The sequence below is a fragment of the Tursiops truncatus genome, chromosome 2 (genome assembly GCF_011762595.2).
Source record: "Tursiops truncatus isolate mTurTru1 chromosome 2, mTurTru1.mat.Y, whole genome shotgun sequence".
Lineage (NCBI taxonomy): Eukaryota > Metazoa > Chordata > Mammalia > Artiodactyla > Delphinidae > Tursiops > Tursiops truncatus.
The window spans coordinates 49,287,162-49,311,055 of record NC_047035.1 but is presented as its reverse complement, the minus strand read 5'-3'; the positions used below and the strand labels follow the sequence as shown (position 1 = coordinate 49,311,055).

General features: G+C 38.0%; 1 protein-coding gene and 1 non-coding gene across 4 annotated transcripts; both read left to right on the top strand.

The window, feature by feature from the left end:
• The first annotated feature begins 8,847 nt into the window (after positions 1–8,847).
• Positions 8,848–22,506, top strand: TMX1 (thioredoxin related transmembrane protein 1). Of its 3 annotated transcripts, XM_073800478.1 has the most exons (9): positions 12,117–12,232; positions 12,331–12,431; positions 13,419–13,495; positions 13,573–13,618; positions 15,425–15,553; positions 17,757–17,802; positions 17,901–18,002; positions 18,118–18,184; positions 20,846–22,506. In XM_073800478.1, exons 2-9 carry the CDS (start codon positions 12,385–12,387, stop codon positions 21,025–21,027), a joined length of 696 nt encoding a protein of 231 aa, XP_073656579.1. In that variant the 5' UTR covers positions 12,117–12,232; positions 12,331–12,384; the 3' UTR covers positions 21,028–22,506. The 3 variants fall into 3 exon arrangements, with proteins under 3 accessions (XP_073656578.1, XP_004325634.2, XP_073656579.1); XM_004325586.4 differs by lacking the exons at positions 12,331–12,431; positions 13,419–13,495 and adding an exon at positions 8,853–9,076; XM_073800477.1 differs by lacking the exons at positions 12,331–12,431; positions 13,419–13,495; positions 17,901–18,002 and adding an exon at positions 8,848–9,076.
• Positions 12,350–12,484, top strand: LOC117311393 (small nucleolar RNA SNORA70). Its single transcript, XR_004525597.1, has one exon. It is a non-coding gene; the product is annotated as a small nucleolar RNA SNORA70 (small nucleolar RNA).
• Positions 22,507–23,894: the final 1,388 nt, after the last annotated feature.

The window sequence follows — 23,894 nt, the reverse complement described above, 5'->3', positions numbered from 1 at the left end:
TACTGAACTTGAAGTAATTTGAGGAAGCAATAGATAACTAATATATTAGGCTTTTGTAAAAACAGATACTACTATGCTATTGGGTCCAAATATTATTTAGAATGGAAATATTAAAAAACAAAAGCAGGGACTTCCCTGGTGGTACAGTGGTTAAGAATCCGCCTGACAATGCAGGGGACACAGGTTCGAGCCCTGGTCTGGGAAGATCCCACATGCCGCGGAGCAACTAAGCCCGTGCGCCACAACTACTGAGCCTGTGCTCTAGAGGCCGCGAGCCACAACTACTGAAGCCTGTGTGCCTAGAGCTCGTGCTCCGCAACAAGAAAAGCCACTGCAATGAGAACTGCAATGAAGAGTAGCCCCTGCTCACCGCAACTAGAGAAAGTCCACGTGCAGCAACAAAGACCCAACGCAGCCAAAAATAAATAAATAAATAAATTAAAACAAACAAACAAAAAAACAAAAGCATACTGACTTGCTGCCTTTAATTTTTTTTAAATGACAGTCCTTGTCTGTTCAGGCTGCTGTAACAAAACACCACAGACTTAGTGGTTTAAATAATAGACATTTATTTCTCACAGTTCCAGAGGTTGGGAAGTCTAAGATCAAGGTGCCAGCAGTTTGGGTTCTTGGTGACGGTCCTCTTCCTGGTTTGCAGGTGACTGCCTTCTTGCTGTTATCCTCACATGGCAGAGAAAAGAAGCTCTGGTCTCTCTTCCTCTTCTTATAAGGGTACTAATTCCATCAAGGGGGTTCCATCCCCATGACCTCATTTAAACCAAATTATTTCACAAAGGCCCCACCTCTTAATACCACTGCATGGAACAGGGAAGAGGTAGTGGTGCTTAGTGCTTTAACACGTGAACTTTGGGGAGGCACACTCAGTCCATAACAACAATTAAGGGGTCATTTTCCATAATTATTGAATTTCAGAGACATATTTACATATAAGTATGGTATATCTATTCATATATAAAATTTGATATTTAACCTACTATAATTAATATAATAGGTAAAAATAAGTTAAGATGCAATGTTGCTCTGTATTAACTGCCAACTCTCATGGGCAGGGAAACTGTGAGACCCATGGTGTGCTCAGATAACAATCTCTGTCCTGGTTCAGTTCAAGCATTTCTTGTTGTCCTGACTCTGCATCATTTATGATCTCTTCTATGCCTTGAGCCATCTGTGTGGGAAGAGCTGCTACTTGTGTCAGAGATTTTAATGCTAAGTGAACACACTTCTCTTTCTCCTCCTACAATTGGCCAGACTTCCGAATTTAACTCTGGTGTCTATAGCTTTAGCTTTGCTTGTGCCTTTTGGACAACTGCAATAACATATATTAAGCTAACCTTGAGCTACAAATACTTTGCAACTTGCCAAGTAATTATGTCAGTGATTAGTAACCCTTCAGATGGCCAAATCTTCATTTATTAACTCTAATTTAGGGTTTCACATGATAGTATCCCTTTGAAAAGCTACATTTTTCTCTAGCTGGGTTTAAATATTTTATGCATGAACATTATAAAATATTTAATAAGCGTCTTTAAAGTTAAATTTTAAAGCCAACCTCATACATTTAGAATGATCCTTGCTTTTGCCTTGCTGTATCCAAATGGGAGAAGAGAATAATTAATCTTCCTAATCTTGGCTTAAAGAGCTGTGAGACCATCTGAGGATGTTATCTTACTGTTAGTGTAGTTCTCGGAGAGTTTAGCTAAGTTACTCTATAATATTGCTGCCTCAGCATACGTTTTGTGTGACCCAGCAGCCTGCAGGGGCGTTGAACTAACTCTAGCCCATCCTGTGAGTGTATGCCCTAGGTAACAGCCCCGAGGGTCACAAGTAAATGTAGGTTACTGATATGACTCCCCCAGTGGCCCTTGTGATAAACTGTCCCCCTCATCCTCTCAGGGGCTTCACTCTGTGCACCCCTTAGATAAGACCCCTGAGAAGCTTACTAAAACCCTGCTCTTTTTGGTTTGAATTGCCCAGGAACCCCAAAGCACTCCACCCACTGACCCTAAGAGAGGCATGTGCCCCAAGTCCTGCTTCTCTCTGCCTGCACCCTGCCTCACCCTCCCTGTGTGGGCCCTCACGGCATGCTGTATACTTCCTTCAGGACTTGTGAGTAATAAACTTCTCTATTCAATTTCCCTGGTGGTCTTTTGCCAGAAGGCAGCTATCCATCTGACACCCCAGGGTTCTAATAACAAGTGTTAATTTAATAAAATCAGAGCAAGTGGCTCTACTAATATCTGACAAAATAGACTGTAAAACAAAGAATGTTGCTAGATATAAAGAGGGAAGTTTTATAAGAGTCAATCCATCAGAAATATACAACAATTATTAACATACATAAAACAGAGCCCCAAAATACATGAAATACAAACTATCAGAATTGAAGAGACAATAGTTGGAGACTTCTATACCCCACTTTCAATAATACAACACTTAGGCAGAAGGTCAGCAAGGAATTAAAAGACTTGAACAACATTATACACCACCTAGACCTAATAGACATCTATAGAGCACTCTGCCCAACAACAGAAAAATGCAAATTTTTCTCAAGGGTTGGAACATTCTCTGGAATAGACCATATGTTAGGCCATAAACCAAGTGTCAACAAATTAGAAAGAACTGAAATCACAGAAAGTGTGCTCTTTGATCACAATAGAGTGAAATTAGAAATTAATAACAAAGAAATTTGGGAAATTCACAAATATATGGAAATAAACAACACACGTTATTTCTAAATAACCGACAAAGAGGATATCAAAAGAGAAATTAGTAAATACTATGACATGAATGAAATGAGGGCCACAACATAACAAACATAACAAAAGTTATGGGATGCAGCTGAAGAAGTGTTTAGAGGAAACTCAGCGGTTCAAAATCTACATTAAGAAAATCAATAACCTAGTCTGCTACTTTAAAATACTTTAGGGGGAGAGGGAAAGCACACTAAATCCAAATCATGCAAAAAGAAAAAAATAATGAAAGAGAGAATTAAAAAACAATAGAGAAAACCAACAAAAGTAAAAGTCTGTTCTTTGAAAAGATCAACAAAATTGACAAACCTTTAGCTAAACTGACCAAGAAAAAAGAGAGAAGACTCACATTGCTAAAATTACGAATGAAAGAAGAGACATTAGGGCTTCCCTGGTGGCGCAGTGGTTGAGAGTCCACCTGCCGATGCAGGGGGCGTGGGTTCGTGCCCCGGTCTGGGAAGATCCCACATGCCACGGAGTGGCTGGGCCCGTGAGCCATGGCCGCTGAGCCTGTGCATCCGGAGCCTGTGTTCCGCAACGGGAGAGGCCACAACAGTGAGAGGCCCATGTATTGCAAAAAAAAAAAAAAAAAAAAAATAGACATTAATATTGACCTTACAAATATAAAAAGGATTATAAGGGAATACTATGACCACTTGTAGGCCAACAAATTAGATAACTTAGATAAAATAGACACATTCCTAGAAAGACACAAACTACCAAAACGGATTCAAGAAGAAATAGAAAATCTGAATAAATCTATAAGAGATTGGATATCCACAAAGAAAAGCCCAGCTCCAGATGACTGTACTGCAGAATTCTACCAAACATTTAAAGAAGACGACAAAAGAAATTCTTCACGAATACTTCCAATAATAGAAAAGGAGGGAACATTGCTCAACTCATTCTATGAAACTAGTATTATCCTGATAACAAAATGAGATAAAGACATCACAAGAAAACTATAGACCAGTATCTCTTATGAATACAGATATAAAAATCCTCAACAAAATACTAGCAAACTGAATCTAGCAATATACAAAAAAAACTAAACACCATAACTGTAATAGGGAATAACAGATCTGACTCCATATTGGGTCTGTTTCTTTTACTTTAACCTTTGTATTGTATTGTTATTGCTATAATACAAGTTAATCACTAAAGGGATGTTGCCTATAGCTTAAAGTATACATAATGGCCCATTTCCAGGTACCCTGCCGCCCATGCCTGAACGTCAAGCAAAAATACCTTTGTTTAAGTTCACAGGAAAAATCCTGACCAGGCTCACCTGTGAATTGCTGCAGGGAAGAAGAAATTACCGCATCTCCTCCAGAGTCTAGCTGGAACCAGGAAATATTGCAACAACTTATTGTGCATTACCTTTTTTACTTTACCTCCTCATCTCCCCCTCTTTGTTTATAAAAGAAACTAGCATCTTTGTTTATAAAAGAAACTAGCATCTTTGTTTATAAAAGAAACTAGCATCTTTGGGGCACTAGTCCACCGTCTTCTCAGTCTGCTGACTTTCCAAATAAAGTCACTATTCTGTGCCCCAACAATTCATCTCTAGGTTTACTGGCCTGTCATATGGTGAGCAGTATGTAAGGTTGGTTTAACATTCAAAAGTCAATTAATAAATGATATCAATAGAATAAAGGACAGAGACTACTTGATCATCTTAATAAATGCAGAAAAAGCATGTGATAAAATTAAACATTCTTTCAGGATACACAACCACCTAGGAACAGAAGGAAACTTCCTCAACCTTATAAAGGGCATCTATGAAAAACCCACACTCACATCATACTAATAATAAAAGACTAAATGCTTCCCCCCTAAGAACAGCAACAAGACAAGGATATCTACTCTTGCCACTTCTATTCAACATTGGACTGGAGGTCTAGCCAGGGAAATTAGGTGAGAGAATTAAATAGAAGGCATCCAAATTGGAAACAAAGAAGTAAAACTATCTCTACTTGTAGATCACATAATCTTGTATACAAAAAATCCTCAGGAATCCACTAAAAATTATCTAGTAATTTTTAGAATAAACACATTCAGCAAAGCTGCAGGATACAGATAAATACCAAATTCGACTGTAATTTTATACAGCAGAAATGAACAAAACAAAAATGATATTAAGAAAACAATTCCATTCACATTAGCATCAAAAAGAATAAATACTTAAGAATAAATTTAATAAAAGAGGTGCAAAACTTAGCCTTTGAAAACTATAAAACATTGCTGAAAAAAATTAAGAAGACCCAAATAAATGACAAGACTTCCCATGTTCATGGGCTGGAAGGCTTAATATTGTTAAAAGGGCAATACTCCCCAATTTGTTCTACAGATTTAACGCATTCTCTTGCAAAATCCCCACATACTTTTTAATAGAAATTGACAAGCTGATTTTAAAATTTATATGGAAAATCAAGGGTCCCGAAATAGGTAAAATAATCTTGAAAAAAAACATAGTTGGAAGACTCATACTTCCCAATTTCAAAACTAAAGTAACAAAGAGAGTGTGCTATTGGTATCAAGAGAGACACACAGATCAATGGAATAGAACTGAAAAGTCAGGGGAAAAATAACCCCCCTCGAACATCTATGGCCAACTGATTTCTGACAAGGGTGCCAAGACCATTCAATGGTGAAAGAATAGTCTTTTCAACAAATGGTGTTGGGACAACTGGCTATCCACATGCTATGGAATGAAGTTGGACCCCCTATCCCACACCATACATAAAAATTAACTCAAAATGGATCAAAGACACAAATGTATGAGATAAAACTATAAAACTCTTAGATAAAAAACATCAGTTACCCTGGATTGGGCAATAGTCAGTTTCTTAGATACTACACCACAAGCATTTCCATTTCAAGGTGTGTACCCAGGGGAAATGAGAACATTATGTTCCTGCAAAAATTTGTGAATGTTGATAGTAGCATTACTCATAAACAGCCAAAGAGCAGAACAAATGTCCATCAACTGATGAATGGATAAACAGATATATTCATAAAATGGAATGTGACTCAGCAATAAACAGAAATGAAGTACTGATACATGCTACAACATGTACAAACTTTGAATACATTATGCTAAATAAAAGAAGTTAGTCACAAAGGACCATGTATTAAAATATTCCATTTAAAATGGTCATGAAGAACCTAGGGGCAAGATGGGAATAAAGACACAGACCTACTAGAGAATGGACTTGAGGATATGGGGAGGGGGAAGGGTAAGCTGTGATAAAGCGAGAGAGTAGCATGGACATATATACACTACCAAACGTAAAATAGATAGCTAGTGGGAAGCAGCCGCATAGCACAGGGAGATCAGCTCGGTGCTTTGTGACCACCTAGAGGGGTGGGATAGGGAGGCTAGGAGGGAGGGAGACGCAAGAGGAAAGAGATATGGGAACATATGTATATGTATAACTGATTCACTTTGTTATAAAGCAGAAACTAACACACCATTGTAAAGCAATTATACTCCAATAAAGATGTTAAAAAAATATTAATAAAGTACTGATGGTCTAGTGATATTAGAAAAAAAATAAAGGAGTGATGTGAAGACTGGCGGGGAAGTAGTGTAGGCAGAGGGAACAGCTAATGCAAATTCTCTAGTGTGAGAATGAATTTGATTTATTCAGGAACCCCCTGGAGTGTAGCAGGGTAGGGAGGAGGAGAGCCAGTACTACACGAGGTAGCAGTTAGGCAGATGTCAGATCATGTAGGACTTTTTAAGCCATAGTAATGAGTTTAAGGAGTTTGGTTTTAATGTTTAGTGCAGTGGGAACTTCTTGGAGGGTTTTAAGGAGAAATTGCTAGATCTTATTTAGAGAAGCAAGAGAGAGGACACAGGGAGATCAGTTAGGAATCTATTATTGTCGAGGCAAGAGATGATAGAAACTTGGACTAGGGTATTGGCTGTGGAGATGGAAATTAGAGAAGGTAGAGTTCATGGGACTTGCTGATGGAGTACATGAAGAGGGGGTGAAAAGAGAGAACAATAATGAAGAATTAAAATGTAAATTTTTGTCTTGAGCAACCAGATGGACCTTGGGGCTCTTAACTGAGATGGAAAACCAGGAGAGGGAGAATCAAGAATTTTATTTTTTGATGCTGTTATGTTTAAGCTACCTATTAGATATCCAAGAGTTGTCCAGCCATGGGTTGAATATTGTTAAAAAAGAAATAACAGTCTTAAAATGGAGTAATTTGCCCCCCATGAGAGCAAATCCAGACTTAAAGAAGAGGCAATCTCATGATAAAACCCTTGCCAGTTCTCCTCTCCTAAAAAGGCCTAAAAAATAATTTTATTTTCTTTTGCTAATAACTCCCTTACCTCACCCTTCTTCCTATAAAAGCCTTCCATTCTGTATAACCTCTAGGAGAGCCCTTCTAGTTGCTAGATGGGATGCTGCCTGATTCATGAATCACCAAATAAAGACAATGAGATCTTTTTTTTAAGATTTTTTTTTGATGTTGACCATTTTTAAAGTCTTTATTGAATTTGTTACAATACTGCTTCTGTTTTTTGTTTTGATATTTTGGCCACAAGCATGTGAGATCTTAGCTCCCCAACCAGGGATCGAACTTGCACCCCCTGCATTGGAAGGCGAAGTCTTAACCACTGGACCGCCATGGAAGTCCCAAGACAATCAGATCTTTAAATTTACTTGGTTGACTTTTGTTTTTTAACCACATACATGTCTGAAGTTCCCAGAAAGGTCAGGGCTGGAACGACAGGCATATTGATAGCTTTTAAAGCCAGAATTGAGGTTATCTGGAGGAGCATGTGGATATGAAGAGGAGGGGGGCCAGTACAGCATCCTGGGGAAAGCCAATGTCTGGAAGTCAAGTACGGGAGGACGGCCAAGAATTTCAGAAGGAGCAGCTAGTGAGGAGAAAAAAAAGCAAGTGAGGCACCACACTGTGCCTTTCAAGAAGGGTGTGGTGACAGAATGCTGCTGGCAGTCAAGTAAAAATAATGTTAACACGCAGATTACTAGTGTCCTAGAAAGGGCATTTCAGCGAAGGGGTGGGGAAATCAGCCAACTGGATTGAGTTTAGGAGAGAATGTGAAGTGAGGAGGTGTAATGGCAACTATTTTCATTTGACTGATTAATACTTTCTAAAGACTGCACATTTTGATTTGCATTTGTATTTACAAATGCTTGAGGAAAAAACCCCTTAAATATTCGTTACAAGCCTGCGTCTTGTTCCATTTTGAATTTCTGATTTAGCATCTCTGTAACTACTGCATTACAAAAAACTGAGGCATCATATACATCCTAAAGTGCGTAATACACATCCTAAGTGCACTAAACACGTACAGCTCAATGTTTTTGTGTGTTTTTTGATTAAATTAATTTTTATTGGAGTATAGTTGCTTTACAATGTTGTGTTAGTTTCTGCTGTACAGCAAAGTGAATCAGCTATAAGTATACATATATCCCCTCTTTTTTTGGATTTCCTTCCCATTTAAGTCACCACAGAGCACTGAGTTCCCTGAGCTATACAGTCTCAATGGTTTTTTAGGTATGACCTGTGTAAGCATGGTTCAGACCAAGATACAGAATACAAAGTGAACCCATAAGGTTCTCTTGTACCCCTTTACAGTCTGTAATCCCCCAGAAGTAAACCAATATTCGGACTCATAAACATCCATTAGCTTCCCAACAAAAATTTTCAAAGGAAACAAAAGAAAACTCTGACGGGCATTTAACTGGAAACTGCTTTAGTGTAAACTTACCCACTGCCTTCGTTAAGTATAAATGCCAATCATTCGGCGCCAAAATCCTGAGGCAAATTTTTAAGCCGTTCCTCTCCGAAGTCCCGCCCCACTTTCTATACCACGCCCTCCGTTCACTCTTCCTCCAAAACGGTTTAGAGCGTAGCAGAAGACAGGACGAGAGACCCTTTTCTGTCATGCGCACTAGGGAACAGGAGCGCTCCCCTTTTCTCTGCTCCACCAACCCACTAGGACCTGGCTTCGTCATGCGCATTGAGAGTTCTCAAGACGCGCGCGCGCGCGCGAGCGCCGCCGCGCTCATGCGCACGAGCCGATCAGCCCGCGCGGGCGGAAGTGCGGAGCCGCTTCGCAAAGTGAGGGCTGCCGCGCTCGTTGTGGGTGGGCGAGCGGCCGACATGGCGCCCTCCGGGAGTCTCAGGATCCCCGTGGCAGTGCTGCTGCTGTTGCTTTGGGGGGCTCCCTGGACCCACGGGCGGCGGAGCGACGTGCGGATCATCACGGACGAGAACTGGAGAGAGTTGCTGGAAGGAGAGTGGATGATAGAATTGTGAGTGCCGGGCGGTGGTCTCGGGGCCCCCTCGGGGGGCCGGGGTCCTAGTTCCAAGTCTGGACCCCCGATTTCATCCCCGTTCGTCTCATGCGAGTCCCAGACTACCCGGGACTGCGACTCTGAGGCGCGGGGCGGGAGCCCCCGACTCCTCGCGATCCCCTAACTCCTCTTGGGATCCTCCGCAGCCGTGGTCCCACCCCCTCCTCGTTTCTGACCAGGGGATACTCTGTTAAGTTTCTTCTAAAGTGTGCACCCTAGTTCGGTTGCTAGGACTGAGGTGCGCCTGTGAGGTTACTTTCAGCTTTGAATTCTCTTTCTTCATGGCTTTGGGGTTGAGGGTGGTTGGTCTGTCTAGTTCCTATACAATTATTCATTTTGGAATGAGTCTTCACAGACTTAACAGACTTATTTCACCAAACTCTACAAAGGAGGAAACTGAGTGAACCTCTCCTCTCTTTTTGTCTCATTATCCTTAAAAAGTAGTCCACTTACAGTGTTAGAATTTGAGACTCTTAGTTTATTTTAAATGTTATTTTATGGATTAGGCATATTTTTATTGTAAATGCCAAGTAAATTCAAGTTGCGTTATTTAAACATCTGCGTTCCCTTTATCATCTGTTGTTTTTTCTTTGCCCACGTTTCATTTTTCTTTTGGGTGTGTGTTTTTGCAAAGTACTGAATGTTTTGGGTTATTACTCTTATGCCTCTCTAAATGGTATTGCATTAAAAAAATTAATGTATGAGTGTGATTATAAACTCTTAAAAGAGCGTCAGTTCGTCACTTATTGTTCAGATAAAACCATGTGTCTGTGGTGATTCCGTTATAATAACGTCCCTTCTGCATCGGTAGATAATAAACTGTCTGCCTTTGCTTTAGTCACTAAATTGGTGGTGGTGGTGACCGTGGTGGCAGTATTATTAGTGGTACTAGTCATTATTCATTAGTAAAAAACACCATTACTGACTGTTAACTGTACTAAACACTTCTAAGCTCTTTACATACGTTATCATATTTAATTCTTTACAAATTCTATAAGATAGGTATTATTTCCCGCATTTTACAGATGAGAGACATATCTAAAAGCTTTAATTAATATGTCCAGGTATTGCCATAGTGGCTTTCTTTTTGTCTCCAGAAACTAACACAGAGTAGACATGTAGATGTTGTTAGAATAACCCCATTCCTTAACAGGGTTCAGGCGGGTGTTTTTCTGGGTGGTTGGGTTGCCAGTTAAGGAGGGAGGTGGAGGTGGACATCCCCAAGGGAGAACCCACAAGGTCACATCAGTAACTCCTGAGTCATAAAGTCAAACAAGGCATAGAACATCTATATGCAGGATACAATAGGGGAAATGTTTATATAGTATGCATATAATCTGTAACTCAGTGAAATGAATTTTCAGGCACCATTGAAGGTGCAGGGGAGAGGAAATATAACCAGGGACAGCATTTGGGTTTCATTGTCCTCAGTACCCTGTTTTAGATAGTGCCCATAAAATATTCACAGTTTCATAAATAATGTGTTGAACAATTGTGATTATGAACTTTTATGCAAATTAAATCAAGTATTACTCAAGGAGATTTTTATTAACTCATTTGATCAAACTATATCAATACAGCAGTCAGAAGTGAAGTATTTGGGGATTTGAATTAGAGCATCTGTATGAAATTAAGAGCATACCGTAGTATTTTTTCCCCTAGCCTACTGAATATGAAGTTGTCTCTAAAAAGCACCGAAGAAACAAAAGAAACTTGAAAAAGGATGTAGTATTTCTAATGATAGTCAGCTCTTACTACAAGTTAGTTATCTGCATTAAATCTGCCCTGATCAGGAGTTATGTTACAGAGATATTTTCATTGTAATTCAATTTATTGTTACGGACTTTGGCTTTTGTGTATGGTACTAGTCTTGTTCCACAATGCATATTACTTTTAGGAATTTTATTTTCATAAAATAAGTCAAGAAAATAGAATGAAGTACAGAAACTGTACTCTTGTGTTTAACAGGTACAGGCTTTATTCTTCCTGGTTCCATTAAAAAAAACTGAGGTAAATTATGAGATAATATACAATAAAATGGGAAAAATCAAATCCTAGGAAAGATTCAGGGCCTTTTAAGAATGAATACCAGAAGAGTAATTAAAATGCTAATATGCTTGGCCACAGATTTATAAACCCGAGATTGACCAAGGTCTGGGCAGAGAATTTCATTTGGCCGGCCTAGTGTTTGTGTCTGGGTTAAGTTTTGAGGTAGCATTTTTACATAAAAATGCAGATTTTCAGCTCTTTTTAAATTGGAATAGCCTGCTGCACTGGGCCAGCTGTCCTGGACCTGTCAAGCTATGTAGTGTTTCCTTCCTTAAGATGAGGCATGTGTTTCCTGTTCACCACAGCCGTGGGTGCTTCCTCTTTTTTTACTAGCACCTTGGCACTTGTGACTCCTGCACATACCATTGTTAAAACTGATGAACTCCAAATTTGGCTTTGAGCTTTCTGCCCACCTTATAATAAGAGAAATCCAAAGGTTTTTTTTTTTTTTTTTTTTTTTTTTTTGCTGTACGCGGGCCTCTCGCTGTTGTGGCCTCTCCCGTTGCAGAGCACAGGCTCCGGACGTGCAGGCTCAGCGGCCATGGCTCACGAGCCTAGCCGCTCCGCGGCATGTGGGATCTTCCCGGACTGGGGCACGAACCCGTGTCCCCTAAACCCATGTTCCCTGCATCGGCAGGCGGACTCTCAGCCACTGCGCCACCAGGGAAGCCCCCAAAGGTTTTTAAAGAGCTGTTTTGCACTTGAAAAAGGCCTTGTGTCTTAAAAACTTATTCTCAGAATTACTTTTCTGTGATTAGCATTATCAATTCATAGTTCTTGATTTCCAGAGTGTTCGACTCACACTTAAAACCTTTTCATCTTCACAAAATTAACCACTTTGCTATCTTGTTTTTAGTATAAAATATTCTTCACAAGTTACACATTTTAGAATTTTTATCCCAATATGATCATATTAGAGTGTTTAACTTTTTTAAAAACTATTTCTTAGTTATGCTCCATGGTGTCCTGCTTGTCAGAATCTTCAACCAGAATGGGAAAGTTTTGCCGAATGGGGAGAAGATCTTGAGGTTAATGTTGCAAAAGTAGATGTCACAGAGCAGCCAGGTACTGTAAGTCTTTGGTTAATTTTGTTTCGTTGCAGATTGGGATGATCTGTTGGTTTGTTTTCCACATTGCATGATCTTAACTCTACCTTTCACTAGTTTTTAAAAACAGAACTGTCTTCAGCTGGTTAGGCTGACTTACCCACCTCCCTGATGGGGGCTCAGTGTGAAGTGCCGCAGAAAGTGGATTCCCTGGTTGGGTATGGCAGCTTACTTCTTTTCTCTATTGCTCTAAGGGACCTTGGAGACATCTCCCTCCCCCCACTCTTCCCTCACATAACTGCCTGTGATCTTTTTTCCTTTGCATCTCAGGCCCCAGACTAGTATGTAAGACGTCTGTGAGAAGCCCTAGAATATTGTGGCTCAGGTGGACATTGGTTAACCCAGCATTTGCATCTGTACCAAGCTTCAGAATAAGGAGCATGTGGTTGAGGTTCTTTGTAGAGTCAAGGTCACATTCCCTGTGTGAGTCGTCTAAATCTCTGCAATTGGATTTCAAATTTAATCCTTTAACTGTGATTTGAGAACATTGGCTGTTAATTACAAAGCCCTCATGGTTGTGGCCTCCTGACTTGGCCCCCTGGAGAAGTGTCAGGCCCTGCCCTTACAGATGCTTCTTCTTACCTGTTCTTGGTCACAGTAAACCTGGATTCTTGATTCTGCCCCATCCCAAATGGTAATAATCGCTAATATTTGGTGAGCACTTACTGTTACAGGTACTGCTCCAAGTGTTTTGCATTTATTATGTAGTCCTTGTACAACGTTGTGGGATAGATAGTATCCCCGTTTTACAGATCAAAAAACTGAGTCATAGATTGGTTCTTAGTTATTTTAGTGTTTAACACATGGTTGATAATGTTAGCTGATGCTGTTATTGCCCACCTTTTGGAAGATTCATAATATTTTCCATTTTTAACAATACCTTAGAAACTCTGTGTTTGCTTTTTGATTATCAAATGCAGTTTCATTTGATTTTAGACCTAAGACCGCAGTTATATTGTGCTGTCCCATGACTCAGCTAGTAATCTTATAGTAGTATAATTGACCAAATGTTTATACATATATATTCACAAATGTCTTCAATATTCAGATTTTACATACTTTTAAATGGAGATAATGTATAGTAGAGTTTTTTTTCAGTTGCTTTAAGTACGTAATTGGAATTTCTTTCATTGTTTATATTACAGAGCTCAACTATTTTTAGGTATAATTTCATATTCTTTGCCTATTAGTATTCAAGTAATTCAGAGTCAGCTTTTAAGTGGTAAGTGATTGGCCCATATAAAACCTGCTGTGTGTTCTTTCTTGTATTTATTTCTAATCTTTCTTTATCATTTGTAGGACTAAGCGGACGATTTATCATAAGTGCTCTTCCTACTGTTTATCAGTAAGTATTTGAAGATTCTGTAGTTATGAAAGATGCATCATAGTGTAATCAGAATAGTAGACCTCCAGCCTAGATCATGTTTAAAGAGCATTATATTCAATAAGTTTACTAGAAGGCTTACTTTGCTTAGTGCTATTCTAAGTGCCTTTAGATAGATGAATGATGCATGAAACAATCTGTGATCCCAAAGATTTGTAATTGTTTTAGAAGATCATGTGCACGAGAAATGGTGTGATACCATTCAGCTAATAAGTGATTATGAGCGCAGAGTTGTGGTAAGTACTGTAGGAAATTTGGTAAGGGAAAAAAATCGCTGCTTTGGACTGGTTCCTGGAGAATATGCGGTTTAAACTCAACTTTGGAGGTAGCATTTTCAAGAGTGCAGAGTAAGCATTCCATCCTGAGAACAGTCTCATAAACAGTTATAATTAGGATCATGGTATGTTCAAACATTAGCTATTAGAAAGTGCTGTAGCTCAGCCTTGGGGACAGTGGTAGGTGAAATGGTTGTTAAGTCAGAATAAACAAGATTATGTAGTGTTCAGTGTCAGGTTTTTTAATTTGTCTTTATCTTCTGAACTGGCCATAAGAAATCTTAAATCTCTGTATCTGCCCTGAACCTTAATGTTCATCTAGCTGGTGGGTTGAATGCCAGGAGGCACTTCTCTCCTTCACTTAAAAGTTACACAAACAAGAAGTTGGCGGTTCTGTGTGTATCTTGATTTTCCTTGTCTTTTTTTCATGTTTGTATCTGTTTCCCTGTACCTTTTTATTTGCCACGACTCCCTTTGTATATGTTTAAATGTCTCTTCTCTGTCTCTGTAAGTGCTTCTCTCCGTTTTTACTCAGTCCTTTTCTCCACATGCCCCTTAACTGGCTAGTCAGTCTCCCCCTTGTCTTAACAACCCCTGAACTTTTCTGGAATTTCCTGCCTTTTTCTTTTAGTAACGTTGTTTATCATGCTCATTCCCCTAATTTCTGCCTGCTGAAATCCTACCTATCCTTCAAAAACAGCTCAAATGTCATTTTCTCCGCAAAACGTTGGGTTTTTGAGTGGGGGCTTCCTTGTTGTCTTTGGCTCTGGGTGGATAAAGGATCCTCTGATCTTACTGTAGGTAGTGGGGAGCTATGGAAAGTTTTTGCGCTTAAAGTGATAAAAATTGAAGTGTTAATTAAGTAGAGTTAGACTGGCAGTATTATTTAAGGTAATTTAGAAATGGTGAAGATGTGGGAACAGGGAGAGCACTTACGATCCTATGACAGAGCTCCATGCATTAGGAATGGGAAGGAGGAGGTGGGTGTCAGGAAGAACGCAAAGCCGAATGTCACTGCATCAGATGCCTCCAGCGACTTAAACCATGATGGCTGTGAAAGTTCTTTAACAATAGCTAATAAATAATAAATGTCAGACGCGATTCTAACTGCTTTTTCATGAAGTCATCTCTTTAATGTGTGTATTGTGGCTTAAAAGTGATTTTCTGAGATATATCTACGTACTGCATTTCTTTCTCTCCCCAGTTTTTTATTGAGACATAATTGACATATAATTACTTACTGTGTTTCATAGTTTTATTATTTGGAAGAGTAACAATAACAGTCTTAAGACTTACGATTGTTTAAAAGTATAACCTCAGTGTTTAATTAAATTTGGGGCTAAGATGTCAAGGGTAGGTAATTAGTGTAATTTGCTACTTCTGCATTGCTGATGATTTTGAAGATTAGGATTGATTGTAAAATGGGGTTATAGAAATAGCAAAACAAAGTTTATTTATTTGGTGCTGATTAATATTTACTTGTGATCTTTAGTTGTAAAAATGGTGAATTTAGGCGCTATCAGGGCCCAAGGACTAAGAAGGACTTCATAAACTTTATAAGTGAAAAAGAGTGGAAGAGTATTGAACCTGTTTCATCATGGGTTGGTCCAGGTTCTGTTTTGTAAGTATGAGGGGTTTTTCTCTTATTTATTTCAGGATTAATTGGGACATATATTTCATGTAAATAAAGCATATTTACTTAGTTTTAATTCTAGGACTCTTAAGATATGTTCAGATTTACTATGTGATATTTTCAGTTTGACTTTATCTTCTAAGTCCAGTGGATACTGTGATCCTTGTTAATGTAGAAGGAGGCTTTCTATAGAATTAAGTCTTTTTAGGAATATTTTAGTTCTGTAAATATGGTCATTTGTATCATCAAAAACTAATAAATCCCCCTAAGAGTGTGAGCGATACAATAGGTAAAACTATCATTTGAGGGGTTTTTTGTTTGTTTTTGGTTTTGTTTTTTTTAAATATTTATTTATTTGGCTGTGCCAGGTCTTAGTTGCGGTGTGTGGCATCTTTAGTTGAGGCATATGGGCTCTTAGTTGCGGCACACGGGATCTAGTTCCCTGACCAGGGATCAAATCCAGGGCCCCTGCATTGGGAGTGTGGAGTTTTAACCACTGGACCACCAGGGAAGTCCCTATCATTTGAGCTTAGCATTTGGATGAGAAGCCGCAACCATATGCCTACTCATGCTACCTTTAGATTTAAGTTCTTGATTTAATGTGATTGAATTATTCCACCTGTCTGATAGCTTTTTGTACGAATAGTATGGATGAACAATGAGCCTAATGACATGACTAACCACTGAGCTTTATATGTAGGTAGAGGGTACATTTCTCCAGAGCAGCTTGCTATGGAGCAGTAGGATTGGGCATAACTAGCACATTTTCTGAATCTCTCTTGGGGAGCAAGGCCTCACGGGTCATTTGAGAGACCTCTGGGAATACTGAGTTTGGCTGAGGCCACCATGGGCTCATCCTGGTGTGGCTAAGCTGTCTCTTCCTGTCCTCTTACCACACTTGCCTTTGGAGGATGGAGAGTGTAAGCGATAATGCTCTGGATCTGGGAGTGGGGGCATGATCATCCCTAAGCAGTATTTTGAAAAAGAAAGTTCATCTTTAGGACCTTTTCCTTACACCTCTGAATTGAACTGTCAGAATTCCCCCACTGAGCCACCATGCCCAACCCAAATAAGGCACCTGCTCTTCCTGATAGAATCTAATCAGCACAGACTACAGTGAGACAACACAGTGATTCATGTTTCAGTTCCTTGTTCCTATTCCTATTTTGTGTTTTAAAGAACAGAAGCAACATGGTTAATGTACCTGTCTGTGTTGGACTGAAAATGTATCTGATTTTTGTTTGAAATCTCATGTCATAAATGATTCTTCCCCTCTCTGGTCGAGGAAGTGGGGGTCGCTTATAAGTCTCCGCTGACTCCTCCGGACAGCAGTCCATACCTTTTTTATTGGTAGACTGAGTAAGAGGCGCTTCCAGGGTCAGCTTGGCAGGTTCATCCACCCAGCGATCAGTGATTGGATTAGGCCATCCTGCATGCAGGACCTCTGGCTTGTGTGTGAATTAGTTTATGTGTAAGTGGCCCCACTTCTGCTAGAGAGAACCCACAAAGCTAAGTTTTGGAGCAGGCCTCTTTTCTAACTGCCCATCAAAGCTACTTGGGTTTAATTATGTGAAAGTTGTTATTTTTACTTTTACCATTTTACTTATATGGTAACTTAGCATTTATTTCTTGTGTGATTATTTTGTATATCATTAAACTATATCAAACTAATGCTGTTGTAAGTTTAATTTTAATACAAAAGGAGGGTAATTCTTAGGTGGGAAGGATCAACTCAGCAAGTGCTCCCAGTCTTCCTTCAGGCTCCCTTCTCTACTTCTTTGGAAGATTTTAAGGGTGAATAAGAGTTGCCATTTGCTTACAGTGTGCCTAACTTCAAACCAGTTTGTTCCATAGAGTTTGTAACCTGTACTCAAAGTATATTGGAGAAATCATCAGGTGAAAGGTTATAGTCAAAACAATAGGAGAAAAGGAAAAAAAAATGATCAAGTGTTTTGTTTATGAGGATATCACATAGTGGCAAAAATTCAGAAACTGTTAATTTCCATTAATAAGCCTTCTTATTATGGGCTTGAAATCACTGATGTATCACTAATCTTGAGTAACATCAGCAATAAAATCTGTTGTGTTGGGGAAGTTATAGAGTGAAAAATAGAAGATATAGGTAACACACATGTATTCTACTTCAAAGCTGTGTATCTGATTCAGTTTTTCACTTGTCTCTTTATTTTAGGATGAGTAGTATGTCAGCACTCTTTCAGCTGTCTATGTGGATCAGGGTATGGGCTAAAATTTTATTTCTATTTTAAACATTTTGACACTGTCACTTTTTAAGAAATGACCATGTTTTTAGTTTATTTTTTTCTTTTGATTTTAGACTTACCATAACTATTTTATTGAAGACCTTGGATTACCGGTTTGGGGATCATATACAGTGTTTGCTTTAGCAACTCTGCTTTCGGGACTATTATTAGGACTTGTAAGCACTTCATTTTCAGAGTACTGGGAAGAAAAATATTTTAGAATTTCATAATTCAATATAGTTTCACTGGCTTTATATTGTACATTCATACTTCTTCTGTTTATTTTTGCAGTGCATGATATTTGTGGCAGATTGCCTTTGTCCTTCAAAAAGGCGCAGACCACAGCCATACCCTTCCAGTAAGTATATTTTTAAATGTTTATTTTTATTCACTATAATCCCATTGATTTCTGTAATAAACACAATCACACATAAAACAGGTTGCCTTTCTAGCTTAGGTTTCTAAATATGGAGTGGTGGGGGAAGAGGGATGTATATCTCATGTAAGAATGACAGCCCATTGGATTTAGAAACATAGTTTTTTTTTTGGTTTTTATAGTGTGGAGAATTTTAACACTGCATATAACTTATAGATATTTGATAACCATTGACCTGATGTCAGTTTGTTTGAAAATTCCATGATATTCATGGATCCATTTGAATATACTTGTGTCAAAAAAAGTTGAATATATTCCACTCTTGAAGTCTTTTCATTGGTATAGTGACCACATTTGAAGCTTTTTCTTTGTATGCTGGTCAAGTCTGAGTTTTTCTGTTAGGTTATTGGGAAAAGCAAATCCTGTAGCTGCTTGAGGATTCTCATTGCCATTGTATTTTACTACACGATGGGTTTATAGAATTAGAATATTCATTGCTGTTTATCTTAATAGGATTACCTACCAATCATTTATTTTTAATCTTGAAAATCATACTGTTATGAAGGCCCTCTTATTTGCTGTTTGTAAAGAGTTTTCACTTTCTGTCGTCCCATTTGCTTTTCAGCAGCTCTTTAGGTAGACTGCATAAGTGATACTCTTCCCATTTTGTGGTTGAGGAAACTAAAGCTGAGAGAGATGAACTGTGTTTCCAAGTTCACACAGAAATGACAGAGCTGAGAGTAGAACCTAAACCAGACTTTTGGCCTGACATTTCTGTTGTATTTCGTGACTTAGGACTTAAACTGAGGTCAGAACTCCTGAAATGAAATCAGTGGAGATTGCATTTACAGTATTCCTTGTCTGTCGAACAACTGATAGTGTTTTTAAAAAATTTCTTAGATAGTTGCATTGATGCTAAGAAGAACACAGGTAGGGGAGGGAATAATTTTATCCACCAAGGGTCACTGACCTGTAGGAAAAAATATAATAATAAGCACAGATTACTTAAAAGACAATTAAGTCAGTGAATGTACCTTTTATATTTATTTTGCTTCAAAAACCTTAAACCTAATAACAGATTTGTCTCAAGTAATCTGTGACACAGCTGATACTAATCCATACTTTAATGTGATATTACCCCTTCTACAGCAGGCTACAGGATTTTTTTGAGTTGTTTTCCATTATGTGTGTTTGGCTTAGATTTTGAGTTGCTAGGAAAAGATCCAACTGAGTCTAACTTTAAGCAAAATCAGAATTTATTGGTTCACATAGTCAGGAAGCCTGAGGGCAGAGTTGATTGGATCCTGGGGCTCAAATGTTTTTATGTTTCTGAATTGCTCAGTTCTCTATAACTTTGCTTGCTCCATTTTGGGCTCTTTTTAGTCCTGAGAATAGAATGACTATAGAAAGCTATAGCTCATAATCCCAGAGTAAGAAGGAAATATACTTCTCCCTGTACTCACCTATCTTCTGGAAAAATTCTGGTGTATTCCACTTGTATAGAGGGCTCAGTTTTTGGAACAGTCACTGTAAACCAGAGTTTCTCAACCTTGACACTATTGGTCTTTTGGGCTGGATAATTCTTAATCGTGATGAACTGTCTTTTGTACATTATTGAATTTTCAGCAGCATCCCCCTGGTTGCCAGTAGCACCACCCCTCTCTGTTGTAGCAACCAAAAATATCTTCAGACATAGCCAAGTGTTCCTTAGGAGGCAGAATCACCCCTGGTGGAGAACCACTGCTCTAAACTGTCATTTGTGTCCACCACAGCCACCTGGGATGTAGCATAGGGAAGGGGTAACCCAACAGGAAAAGGGATGCTAGACAGACCAAACAACAGATTGTCCACTTTACGGTAATTCCTTCCCGTAATTTCTTCTACCTTGCACCCCCGTGTTCTTCCCGCTCCATTCCGGGTTGCCTAGGATTAGGGACAGTCTCGGATCACTGAACAGAGAAAAGCTTATTGGCCAAATTCTGTGTTCTGGATCTCAGTAACATGGTGTCTTCTAAGTTTAAGTTAACTAGCAACAGTCCCTATTAACAAAGGGAGGGGGGGTATATGTGGTGTGTGTGTATATTAAAAAATTAATTGAGCTGTATACTTAAGATATGTATGTTATATTATTTGTAATTACACCTTAATAAAATTACATATGTGGAGAAGTGGAAGCATCTTTATGAAACCACTTGAAAAAAGCATAGCTAGGAAAATAGCCTTCAACTTAAGTGTCTGATTCCTGTTCTCCTGGGAGCTGAAACAAGGGGGGTATTGAAGTTTGTCTTAGTATACTTCTTAGCTAGAAGATTTAATAGCAAGTTAATATAAGATAGTTATATTTAATGCAGTCTGTTTTCTTACAACAATATGCACAGCATTAATTCTGGTTCATTAATTTCAGTTCAGTTTATGAATAGGTGGATAATAAGAATGAATTTGGTAAGTAAAATGGATCTTCCAAACCAGTTATTTTTACAGTATCACTTGTTCTTGAAGATAGCTTTTTCCTTTTGGAAATCCAAACATGATTGATAAATAAGTGCCAAAGCAATTTATGGGCATATGAATTGTGTCTTGATTGTACTCTTAACACAACTCTAATACATCAACAAAAGAACATTTCTGGTTTTTATCTTTAAGAAAAATTATTACTAGAATCTTCTCAACCTCTGAAAAAAGTGGAGGAAGAACAAGAGGCTGATGAAGAAGATGTTTCAGAAGAGGAACCTGAAAGCAAAGAAGGAATAAACACAGAGTTTGCACAAAATGCCATAAGACAACGTTCTGTGGCTCCTTCATTGGCCACAGATAAATCTAGTTAATTTGTACAAGTATATTCATATGATTTTGACAAAAACAGAAGATTGATCATTTCTTTTGGTTTGAAGTGAACTGTGACTTGCTTGTACATTGCAGGGTTCAGTCTAGATTGTCATTAGGTTGAACAGGCTACCTTCAGAAAATAAAAGTAGCATTATTTGAAAAATCAGGATTTGAGAACAGTATGGTGGTTCAAACAGTAGTTTAATTTTTGAAAAATCTGGTGCCAAGCAATAAGATTTCTGTATGTTTGTTTCATAATAACCTTTTCAAGTCTGAGTTGAAAAATTACATTTCCCAAGTATTGCATTATTGAGGTATTTAAGGAGATTACTTTAGAGAAAAAGATTTCTCATTTGATATAATTTTTCTCAGTTTCACTGTGTGAAAAAAAGAACATATTTCCCATAAATGGGAACTTTGCCCATTGTCTCAAGAAATGTGTAATTCAGTGACAACTGTGAGGTCCTTTTAGAGGTAAATTCCAAAATGTAGTCATAGCTTTAGAGTATGCAACTAATAAAAGCTACCTTACTTTAGTTACAGTTTTCTACATATGATAATACAGGATATGTTTAGGAAGATTTTATAAGCCCATGATGTTGTCTTGATTCCTATAAAAGGTTGGTTGCCTTTTTGTTCTCCTCTGTTCAGTGTATGATTTGTATTTTTCTTACCATGAGTTAAATTTTTCATTTTCCAAATTGGATAATTTCCTGGAAATGTTTTTCATGTTTTAATAAATTGTTTCAAACTGAAGTTTACTGAGGAATCCTTAAAAGTGAAGAGGCATCTACTGATAATTTAAAATCTTGGCTACTTGTTTCAGATTTTACATCATTCTTGTTGAACCTCTACTTGAACTTTTTTTGGATGTGAAGGTGAACATTCCTGATTTTTACTTGATTTTGTGGAAAAGCCTTGGTATTTTACATTTTGAAAATTCACAGAAGCTTAATTTGATATACAGTTAGCATTCTACTCAGGAAAAAGCATCTTGTAGTGTATGTTTTCAATGTATATTTGTCCTCATACAGAAAGTTCTTAATTGATTTTACAAAGTCAATGTATGCCTGATGTCTTAAACTCATAAAAGGCTTATGTTTTTGAAAAGACAGACTCCGTATTCTACTGTATTTTCTGTTGTGTGTTATTTCACAGGTGGGTATCAGCAAGGTGGGACATTTAATATATTTTTACTCCTTGAAGAATTGAAGAGTTTTCACCTTACAGCAAAAGAGGGGGTGGGCGGATGTGTGCGGCAGTAGTAGAAAACTGTGTTAGCTACAAGAAGGGGAAAAAGCATAAATATTTAGAATGGATCACCTCTCCATTATGGTAATAGACAATTTCTGTAATGTCCCCTTTCATCTAGGTTCTGCTGCTGTGTGAATCCATTAGACTTACAATATCATAATGTACAACAGTTTTCTTTAAAGGCCTCTCCTTTAGAATATTAAATATTCTACCATTGAAGAGTTTGGATGTGTAATTTTGTGATGCTTTAGAAAAATAATCTAAGCACAAAATAAACTTTTCTAAGCACTTCACTGAAGCTGAAGGCAAGTGTGATTTCTAGTTGCATATTTAACGATGCTTAATTAATTTGCATTTTACAGTGTTCAAGTGAATATTTGTGTCACTGTGTATATACTTGATATGTGTAATCAAAAGGCTAGAGTCATACACATCTGTTTCTGTCACTTGAGATGACAGAGAAATGCTTCTCGTTAATTAAGCGTTCTATTTTTCTAGTCTTGTATACATGACAATATAGTTTTAAGTTTTTAAGTGATTAAAAACAATATATACAGAAGATTACAAGTAGGCTGAACATGTAGAGACTTGATATTTCAGAAAAGAGATGATCTTGTGTGTCTTCAGGATTGTCACTGTAGACATCTGAATAATCAATTTTCTGTCACACCAGAGGCTTACAGAAACTATATTGGGATCATTTTACCTTTAACAGACCCCTTTTGTTTCTGCATTGGTTTAAAGGGGCTCCACATGGCAGCTTAGCAACAGATCATCTAGGAGGGAATAAGGTGCAATATCAGCATCCTGGAGAACGCTGCTCCCCAGGATGCCTCAGTCATTCAGCTCCAGCACTGAAGTATTGAAATCTGATCACTCCACTAGAAAATGCAGTATTCTACCACGTATTGCCTAAATACTTAAATGAGCAAGACTGACAGTAGTTTGAATGAAGGTTCCATGGGGAACATTCTTCATTCATTGAGTATTGGAGCTGTGCTCTTTTCCTGTAATAATTCATTTAGTCTGACTACAGTATGTGATATCTGAGCATTACATGTGAACAGGCTCAGAGAGCTAGGGCAGAAATAGGTACAATCAGAAACCACAAGATTTCAAATCATGCTTTTTTTTTTTTCAGCACGAGTACTGCAGATTTAGCAATTTATATATGAAATTACAATATAAATTTAAAAATTTCACTCTTATCAGATATTGCAACAAATATATTCAGAAATACCAGAATTCAGTACTTGCAGTCTTGTGTTTTGGGTACTGCATAAAGAATCGAGGTTATTACCATAAATGATGCTTTTGAAAGCAGTTTTCTCTCTAGTCAGTTGTGTTCTTATTGAGCCCGATGCATAAAAAGGCATAGTACTGGACTCGTGATTAGATAAACATTTTTGAATGAACATTTTAACTCATTTTAAAGTTACCTAGGATATTCTGATTCATTGCATAATTTAAGTTAGAATTCTTTCGATAATTTTTTTTCCCAAGCTTTACTGAGGTATGATTGACAAATTACTTTTGATGTGGGTATTTTGTTAATCATAATTGTTTTGGGTTGGAATTTAAATGAGTGGTCATACTGAGTATAATTGTGTAA